Below are 10,253 nucleotides of genomic sequence, written 5' to 3'. Positions count from 1 at the left end.
TAATCTGTCTCAGCACACTGCAGACCCAATGACTTGCCACGCTCTCCTCCAAAGGGAGATGGATATAATTGACATTTTCTGGGTTAGTAATTAACACGTAACAGAAAGGGTAAGTTGTGTTGTGATAATGATAATGGGGGATGTTCCATTCTGTTAATGTAAGCTGCCTAATGGGTTAACTCAATGGTACGCTCTCCTGGGTAGAATGAAATGTCAACTTTCCATATGTCAGCGTATTTTTTTTTAATCCAAGAGTGTTCTGCACATCCCACAGGTCTCACAGAGGAAGGGTCGGGTTACCTGTTCCGTGGCTCTCAGACAACAGGCACTGGGTTTTTTTTTTAAAGATCTCGAGATACCTTCTCTAATTGAGATCTTCCCCCCACTTGTACAGGACGCACAGAAGGATGTGCACTGGATGGGTAACAAAACAAAAAGCGACCAGTTCCCAGTTCATGCTATCGCTCAGCCCAAGTTAAAATCAGTAAATGCAAGTTAATTCCATGCCTTTAATCAGGGAACCTGGTTCTTAAGAGTTACTTCATAAACCCCACCCAGTCCTGTTGTAAGCCAGAATGCATGTAGCGTGTTCTGGGGACAAACTACAACCTACCGATTGCCACTCTTGTCCTACTTCATGCTTGGGAGCTTCGATTTATTCCTGCAATCCAGAACCACGCAGGAGAGATAGAGAAAGAGAAGTGTCGCCCTGAGGCTTAGGGAGACTCCGAGACAAGCTGAGGGGTTTTTTCTTCCCCTCTTCCTTGCTTGCTTGACTTTTATTTCAGCAGGTTTGCTGCTTATTCACGTCACAAGGTTGACAGCTTTGCACCAAATCAGATCGCTCGTTGAGCTGGTCCACGAGGCGTCACTGGTTTAGTTCAGAGCTCAGAGGCACGGTGGGACCACACTCTGAGGTCGGTTTAAAGGGCTGTGGAGTTTTAAACAGAACGTGTCTGTCTGTGTGCCTCCCCCTCTCTAACACACACTCTTCAAGATGGTAAGTGAATCTGAACAGTTGAGGATTAAGGTGGAGAGAGGGAGGGAGGACAGACTGTAAAAGTTTATTTACATTATAGAACGTTTTAAAATCAGTCAGGAGGTTGCCTTTGAAATAGATCAGGAGGCTCCAGCTCATTGAACCCATGCACCTGAACTCGGGAATCAAAATCTGACAAGTCGGGAAAGCTATCCGCACGAGTTGCTTTTTCTCTCTCTCTCCCTCTCTCCCGAATGTTACTCCCCCAGGTCTTCCAACCTGCTGTAAAGGAGCTGCGCTCATTCTGATCCATGGGAAGGATCTCTCACTCTGAGAGGGACGCTGTGTGAAGCGAGTTCGCTGAAAGGGATGGGGGGGGGGGGCGGTGGGGGGGTGGGGGCGAGGAGGTTGGCTGGGCTGTGAAACAACGGGCTGCAACGCACTGATCCTGCAACTGCCCCCTCCACACCAGCAGAAAATTGGATGCAGTGCCACTTTCTGAACCATTCCCTCCCATTAGACGGATCTGTGAGGGTAAAGAGGCTCCAGTTCCACCTGAACACTGTAGGTTTCTGTTAAGTCCACTCAGACCCCATTGAAGGGGGGACAGATTTGTGTGAGAACCTTTGTGTTTCAGACGAGGTTCAGACCACTGCTAGTCTGAATCAAAGTGTACCTGCAAGTCCATGTCCTCGTATTATTCACCGTGTTGTAGTACTGAGCCAATGATTTACTGTTCAGGGTGACGAAGGCTGATAGGTGCTGATGCCAGCCAGCATAATGCAGCAGAAATATGTGCTACTGAGTTTCTCCGCGAGAAGATGAAAAACTTGATTAGAATGATCCCAGTGTCTTGAGTTAATGGTTCAGCTTGTGAGTGTAGAAATCCCCAAAAGCAACAGCTTAAACCGGAAAAGTTGAAAAAGTTTCCCCCACAACTTCCCTGCCAGTTTAAATGCGGTGGAAGGGACATAGGAGATATTTGATGTGTGGTTTTTAGGGCTGTGCATTTTGAATAGAATATTTCCACTTTCTGTAATCTAATTGGTGCTGCTGCATTGTTTAGTGTGTGTGGGTCAGTGCAACTTTTTCCATTCAATGTGTTTGGAGCCTCGAAACTAACGTTTGAAGAAGTGGGATAATGTTTCACTAATAAGCAGGTTCAGTCTCTCTCTCTCTCTCTCTCTATCCACCTCCCCATGCCCCCCCCCCCCACCCCCCCCGCTACCCCCCACACCGGCTTTCAGCGTGAGTGGGTGTGTTTCGCTTTACTCTCCTCTCTGTTCGGCGTGTTTCGATCTCTCCTCGTTAACCCTTCTCCTTTCCATCTCTCCCATGTCTCTCTATCGGTCCGCCCTTGCCCCTCCCTCCTTTCAATTCGCGTCTCTCTCTCTCTCTCACTCCCTCCCTTCTATCACCCCATCCTCTCTGTCTTAGCGCGTCTCCCTTCCTCCTCCCTGTGATACATCTGCATCTCTCCCTCCTTTCCATCTCCCTTTCTCTATCGTATGTGTCCCTCTTTCTTTCTGGCTTCTTTCACTCTGTTTCTGACTCTCTGACTCTCCTTCCTCCGCCTGCCCCGCCCCCCCCCCCCCCTCTCTCTCTCTCTCTCAGTTTGTTTCTGGCTCCCTCCCTCTTTATTTAATTTCCTCTTCTCCTTTCGACCCGTCACCCCACCTCTTTTTGTCTGCCCTTCCTTCCCGCCTCAGAACGTTTGTCTGATCTCCTCTGCCACTTTCAGTTTTATTGTTTTTCTCTCTCTCTCTCCCTCTTTTTTCCTTGCAGCCTCTCTCTTCCCTTTGGTTGGGTGGCGTTGTTCTGTGTCTCTCGAACGATCCCTTTCTGGTGAGCGCGCAGAACTGGAGGGCCATGGGAATCCCGCTTCATCCACTTGCAAAAACTACGAATAAAGTTCTCAAAAAGTTGTAAACTGGGGCTGGAGCGGATGATGTTAGTTTGAGGCCAGTTGTGTGAGTCAATCCCTCCCCGGGAGGTTTTGGTGGGCGGTGGTGTGAGAAAGAAATTCCTTGTGTCAGATAGGAGGAATATCGGACACAGTCAGAGGTCCCGGCATCTCATTATCTTAAAATGTGTCGGGAAAAAAAATAGAACAAACCAGAATCGAAAGCCAAAATCCACCCAGAAATCAACACAAGCACGAGAGTTTGAAATAGTTCAGCGAAGTGAGACGCAAAACAAATGGGCAAAATCCAACAAATGAGAGAGTTAGAGGAAGACCTGCCAACACACAGAATGGCGGAGTTCCAACCCGCGAAAACCATTCGAGTTCTAATTGTGATTTGCTTATTATTATTTTCCCGATTGTGTGTGTGTAACCATCTCTTTCTCTTCCTCCCCTCGCCCCTCTCTCTCTCTCTCCCCCTTCTTTCTCCATCCCTCTCTACCCCCTATTCTCTCTGTACCTCTGATCCCTCCCTCCACCTCTCTCCCTTTCTCTCTGTCCCACTCTTTTCGGCTTTTCTAACCCCCCCCCCCCGCCCCTCTCTTCCCCCTTCCTGCCCCTTCTCTCCTCTCTCTCTCTCCCTCCCCTCCCCCATCCCCCTCACTCGCCCCTTCCTTTCTCTCTCACCCCCTCTCTTCCTGCTCTCTCTCTTCCTCTCTGTCCCCCTCGCTTCCTCCCCTCTTCCTCTCTCTCCCCTGTGTCTCTCACCTTCACCCCTTTCTCGCTCACCCCTCTCCCACTTGTCTATTTCTCCCCCCCCCCCTTGTCTATTTCTCCCTCCTCTCTTTCTCTCACCCCCTTTCCCCTCTCACCCTCTTTCCCCCCCCCCCTCCCTTCCTCCTCTCCCGCCACCCTGTTCTCTATCCACAGAACACCATTCTCTCCTGCCAGGACCAGTCCTTTGTAGGAGACCAGGGCTATGAGTACTCTTCTTCGGTCGCGACGTCAGCCCGTGTTGACATTTCCATGGAAACCTGGTACTCTCAGTGGCCGGGCGGTATCCTGGACAACAGCAGAAGCAGCCAGCAAGAAGCACAGGCACAAGGTAAGAGGCACAGCCCTGGGCACAGAGCAACACACCCAGAAATCCAGCTCAATAAACGGGCCAGGGGAGCCTGGATTGGGTCAGGCTGTGTGTGTCCCAGTCTCTGGTGCTGGGATAACTAGAGCAAGAATAGACACTTTCCCGTAAAACTCCAGCCTGAATCCTGCTTTGCAAGGGCTGGGGGGTTTGGCGCAGTTTAAACACTCAGACCCGTCTCACGTCCACGGTTTGCCGAGCCCTTTCTGCCATGTCTTTCAATTTGTTATTGTTACACACTCTGTTACCTCGACCTTTGGCTCGATTCGCCTGAAACCCGCCTCCATAAATAACCCGGGCTAAACATTAAACCATGAAAAGCCGCCTGGGGTGAGTCGCGTGGATGGCCTCGAGTTCTCGCTGATTTATTGCGGCTCTGAGGCTTGGAGCTGCTGGAGACTCAATCCCCAAATTAGGGGCCCAACCTGGGGCTGGAAAGGTGGGGGGGGGGGGGTGGTTGCGGGGGGCGGGGGGGGGGGAGGCCGTCTGGGGACGGGGTGTAGAGATGGAGCTGGTCTGCGGTGGATAGGAGGAGGAGGAGGAGGAGGGGGGGGGGGCGGTGGGGGGGGGAGATGGGGTTGCCAACCCTCCAGGGTTGGCCTGCAGTCTCCAGGAATTGAAGATCAATCTCCAGGACACTGCCTGTGTGTAATCCTGGAGAAAAATCACCGGGACATTGAAATAGATTGTTTAAAAAAAATTGAACATTTCTCTTTACCGGCTATAGAAATATAGAGTGGGGGGTGGTGGTGGGGGGGGGGGGGGGGGGGGGGAAGGGGGAAGGGGGAAGGGTGCTACTTGGCTGATGGTCAAGCATCATCCAATTGGGTAAAGAACATTTTTGCTTTCCAATTGGCTAGGAAGGCAGTACGTCACGAGGATGGATGTGTTGACTGACTAATGGCTGGAGCAGGATGGAATGTATTGGGTTCCACATTCTGAGCCCAACTGTAATCTTCAAATAATGTTTGCAAAACCAACAGTTCATCTGGACCGGCACCCAGCGATATGGGATAGTTTATATAGACTGACACCCAGCGATATGGGATAGTTTATATAGACTGACACCCAGTGATATGGGATAGTTTATACAGACTGACACCCAGTGATATGGGATAGTTTATACAGACTGACACCCAGTGATATGGGATAGTTTATATAGACTGGCACCCAGCGATATGGGATAGTTTATACAGACTGACACCCAGCGATATGGGATAGTTTATATAGACTGGCACCCAGTGATATGGGATAGTTTATACAGACTGGCACCCAGCGATATGGGATGGTTTATATAGACTGACACCCAGCGATATGGGATAGTTTATATAGACTGGCAACCAGTGATATGGGATAGTTTATACAGACTGACACCCAGCGATATGGGATGGTTTATATAGACTGACACCCAGCGATATGGGATGGTTTATATAGACTGACACCCAGCGATATGGGATAGTTTATACAGACTGACACCCAGTGATATGGGATAGTTTATATAGACTGGCACCCAGCGATATGGGATAGTTTATACAGACTGACACCCAGCGATATGGGATAGTTTATATAGACTGGCACCCAGTGATATGGGATAGTTTATACAGACTGGCATCCAGTGATATGGGATAGTTTATACAGACTGACACCCAGCGATATGGGATGGTTTATATACACTGACACCCAGCGAAATGGGATGGTTTATATAGACTGGCACCCAGCGATATGGGATGGTTTATATAGACTGACACCCAGTGATATGGGATAGTTTATACAGACTGACACCCAGTGATATGGGATAGTTTATATAGACTGGCACCCAGTGATATGGGATAGTTTATATAGACTGGCACCCAGCGATATGGGATATTTTATAGACTGGCACCCAGCGATATGGGATAGTTTATATAGACTGGCACCCAGCGATATGGGATAGTTTATATAGACTGACACCCAGTAATATGGATTATTTATACAGTCTGACACCCAGTGATGTGGGACAGTTTAGATAGACTGGCACCCAATGATATGATATTGTTTGTATAGCTCAGTGATTGGCATCACTCTGTGATTTGCTCTCATTTCTCTATAGATTACTTCTCGGAATATGACACCACGGTCCAGGATGATTTCAGGTGGACAGGCCACTTATCATCTCAGCTCTATAAAAACAAACAGGTAATTTGCGAGAATTGTTAGCCCTGAGGATGCTGTTAATCTGCTTGCCTGTATCTATCTGCTGCTTACCAAGCTAATCACCATTGAGCAATCAGTCAATGACTTTATTTCCTTACAATGTCTCCGAGCCAAAAGGAGCCAGAGGGGGTCATTCAGCCCCTCGAGCCTGTTTCACCATTCGATTCATGGCTGAACTGCACCTCAACTCCATTTACCACCTAAGAAATGGACAATATTTCCAGAACCTTTACTAAAGTTATGAATATCTAACCCTGTTGTATATTTCAAAAGAGAATTGGATAATTATCTGAAGGAAAGGGAAATAGAGGGGTAGAGGGAAAGGTTGGGGAGTGGGACTAGGTGAGTTGTATTTGCAGAGAGCAGCTATGGACATGAAAGGCTGAATGGCCTTCGTATGTGCTGTAACCATTTCTATGATTCTATGTATCAGAGAGGAGGGCTGCTTTGAAAGGACTGCCCTTACTATCCAGCTTTAATGCTCTGATTCCTTCAAGGATACTACACTACTCCATACCACAGAGTGTAAAATTAGATTTAACATGTACTTATGTTCCATTTACATTTTTATGCAGCCTGCAGCAGCTTAGAAGCATAGACAAATACAGACGGAGGCTCTTCAGCCTATCACGCCTGTGCTGGCTCTTTGATGGATCTATCCACACAGTCCTACTTCTTATGCTGTCTCTCACAGCTCAGCAAATCTGGAAGTCATTATTGAATCCACTGCTACCACCCTTTCATGCAATGCTTTCCACATCGTAACAAGTTTGTAAAAATTTGTTGCATAAAAGAAAACTTCTCACCTCTCTGTCTGCTTCTTTTTCCATTATCTTAGGAACCTTGGGAATGGGATGGGTCCATTTAAATCCTCAAGCCTACTCTGCCATTCATGGCTGATCTGCAACCTAACTCCATTAACCCAACCTTGTCTGATACCCCTTAATATCTGTCGATAGCAAAAATCTATCAATCTCAGTTTTATAATAACAATTGGGTGGGCATCAATTGCCATTTGTGGAAGAGATTTCTGAACTATGACTACCTTTTGTGTAAACAGCTGTGTCCTTGAGTTACTGACTATCTAGCCAGTTGAAACGGTTTCTCCCTATTTACTCTAATCAACCCCTCATCATTTTCAACAACTCAAATAAATCTTAACCTTATCTGCTCTAAGAGCAATCCCATCTTAATCTTCTTATTCCTTTGGTTTACAGTCAGAGACAGCAAATCTCTGTATTAGAAAACCTCCAGTAGCTGGACTCCTACCTGGTGTCCAAGAAGATGGCTGTGGATTTTGGAAGCCAATCATTGCAGCCCCAAGACATTACTGGTGGAGGACCTAAAGACAAGGTCCTCGGTCACACCATCATTTGGTTCTTCAATCACCCAACTTTGGCAGCACCTTCCAAACCCGTGATCTCTACCTCCTGGAAAGACAAGGGCTGCAGATGCATGGGTACACCATCACCTGGAATTTCCCCTCCAAGTCACTCTCCATTCTGACTTGGAAATGTATCGCCATTTCTTCACTGTGGGTCAAAATCCTGGAACTCCCTTCCTAACAGCACTGTGGGGATACGTACACGGTGCAGCGGTTCAAGAAGGCTGCTCACCACCACCTTCTCAAGGGCAATTAGAGATGGGCAATAAATGCTGGCCCAGCCAGCGAAGCCCACATCCTCTGAATGAATAAGTAAAAAAAGAGTTTTGAGAGGGAGGTTGGGTACATCCTGCGTATTTTCCAACAGTCAATTTATTTGCAATAAAGAATCTCCCATGATTATTTCCACAGCTCCAGGATACACTTGAACAAAAGGAGGAAGAACTTGCCAGACTCCATGAGGAAAACAGCAAGCTGCGAGAATACCTGAACTCTACTTACGTCAAATCCTTAGAGGACAAGGCCAGGGTATGTGGTTGTTAAAGTGCGTACACACTTCAGGACCCTTGGGTCCTACTCTGTGTAATGGACCTTAATAAAGCCACTAAAGTTGAGATCAGGTGTTCCTAAATGTGAGAAAATATAAATTTTTTGGGATTCTTTGTGCTTAACTATAAGATATCAGTGCTGAGGAATGAAACATTTCCCATTTTTTGCCGGCAGTGTTGGTATCAAGCACTCACTACGGCCCAGATTTTCTGCAGAGTAAAACTCCTTCTAAACTGTTCCCATCAAACACTCACAGGGCAGGTACAGCACAGGGTCAGATACAGAATAAAGCTCTCTCTACACTGTCCCCGTCAAACACTCCCAGGACAGGTACAGCACGGGGTTATACAGAATAAAGCTTCATCAACACTGGCCCAATATGTAATGTGCTAATCCCAACCTCTGGGTCTGCCCATGTACCAGTTTTCATTTCCTGTCCTTGACACCTGGGTCACCTGATGAATAATGCTAACCAGCATGATGACTGGTTTCTCCCTATTTAGTGTTTAGTGTTGTGTTTCCAGATCCAGTAAGGATTGGGTTAGTCTGCTCCAGGCACACCTTAGATAGGATTCTTATGATTAGCAGTGAACACGTTTTGGTGTCAGTTGCAGCTCACTGTTTAGCACTTTTGACTTAAAGTTAGAAGATTGTGGGTTCAAGTCCCATTCCAGTGTACAGTATCTAGGCGAAGGCCTCAGAACATATTGAGAGAATGCTGCACTGTTCATGACGCTGTCTTTTGGGTGAGATGTTAAACTGAGGCCCCGTCTGCCCTCTTGGGCAGATGTAAAAGACCCCCAAAGGACAAATTTGAAGAAGAGAGGGAGAGTTCTCCCTGGTGTCCTGGCCAATATTTATCCTTGAACCAACATCGCTGAAACAGTTTATCTAGTCATTTATCATATGGCTGCCTGTGGGATCTTGCTGTGCACAAATTCCGTGTCCCGTTTCCTACATTACAACAGTGACGAGACTTCAAGAGTCCTTCATCGACTGTAAAACGCTATCAAACTTTAAGGATTTCAAAGTCCTCTTTCTCATCATTAATATAAGCTTTTGAAAGTTAAAACATCTCACCGTGCATGTTTTTTTTAAAAACAGAAATTATTGACACAAAATGGGCACAAGAGAGGAGGGATCTTCAGATGTAAGAAGCGCCTGTTTCAGAAGCAGGAGGAGTCTGGTGTTTACTGCACTGACCAACCAGCATCAGAGAACCTTCCGAAGAGAGGAAGAGGAAGTTCGACCTGTAAGAATGGAAGTAGCTGCCAAAATGCCCATGATGAACATCAAACTCCCTACGTCGAAACCTGGGTGCTCAAGACTTTGGGATTAAAAGATGCCAACACTATTGATGACAGTTCTTCAGTTAACTACAGTGCCATTATTTCTGAGACATCGGTTGATTACAACAGTGATCAACTGAAGGTGACTGGGTTCAACACGGACTATGTAATGCCAGCAGATTACGTCCAAGATCCTGCAGCCCCAGTGGACTTCCTTGTCAGCTCCTGCCCGCTGGACACTCCCTGCAGTGAACACCACTCCCCTGGCCCTTATTTCTCGCCTCTGCCTCACTCGAGCAATGCACTTTACCAGTCCACTGGACCGCCCTTTTACACAGGCAAAGCGGCCCCGAGTAAAACGGATGTGGCCTTCTCCACCTCGCTCAATCCCCACCGCAACGTGAAGACGCACACCTTCTGCCAGGGCCAGGCCTTTGTGCAACGTGACGGGGAGGGAGGCTGGAGGTTCACCTGGGTCCCCAGCCAGGCAGATTGACCAATGAGGCTGCCACTGCTACAAACTGTTTACAAAAACATACACGTTCCCTGCACTTGAAATCCCACAAGTATGAAGGAGACCAACAGCTTTGCACAAATTATCAACCGGTCTTGAATTAGTCTCTTTTTTTTATAAAACTCTGAAAGCATGGCTATCAACATTACAATTAGGATAGTATAATTTTACAATGTTCTGAGTGAGATTAGAGATTTTTTTTTCTGCTGGGAGCAGATTATGATTCGTTTGGACAAAGATAACGGAAGCACTTAGCAACTTATAACATTGTCAGTATATCTTCATACTGTGATTTACTTCT

General features: G+C 47.1%; 1 protein-coding gene across 1 annotated transcript; it reads left to right on the top strand.

Moving 5' to 3' along the window:
* Positions 1 to 895: 895 nt before the first annotated feature.
* Positions 896 to 10,041, top strand: gmnc (geminin coiled-coil domain containing). The gene is made up of 5 exons (XM_041180100.1): positions 896 to 1,000; positions 3,813 to 3,987; positions 6,113 to 6,198; positions 8,012 to 8,128; positions 9,254 to 10,041. The coding sequence occupies exons 1-5, from the start codon at positions 998 to 1,000 to the stop codon at positions 9,932 to 9,934; spliced, it is 1,062 nt and encodes a 353-aa protein (XP_041036034.1). The 5' UTR covers positions 896 to 997; the 3' UTR covers positions 9,935 to 10,041.
* Positions 10,042 to 10,253: the final 212 nt, after the last annotated feature.

Source organism: Carcharodon carcharias, chromosome 2 (assembly GCF_017639515.1).
Source record: "Carcharodon carcharias isolate sCarCar2 chromosome 2, sCarCar2.pri, whole genome shotgun sequence".
In the NCBI taxonomy this organism is placed as follows: domain Eukaryota; kingdom Metazoa; phylum Chordata; class Chondrichthyes; order Lamniformes; family Lamnidae; genus Carcharodon; species Carcharodon carcharias.
Note: the sequence above shows the minus strand (reverse complement) of the source record. Positions and strands in the feature narration are given on the sequence as shown.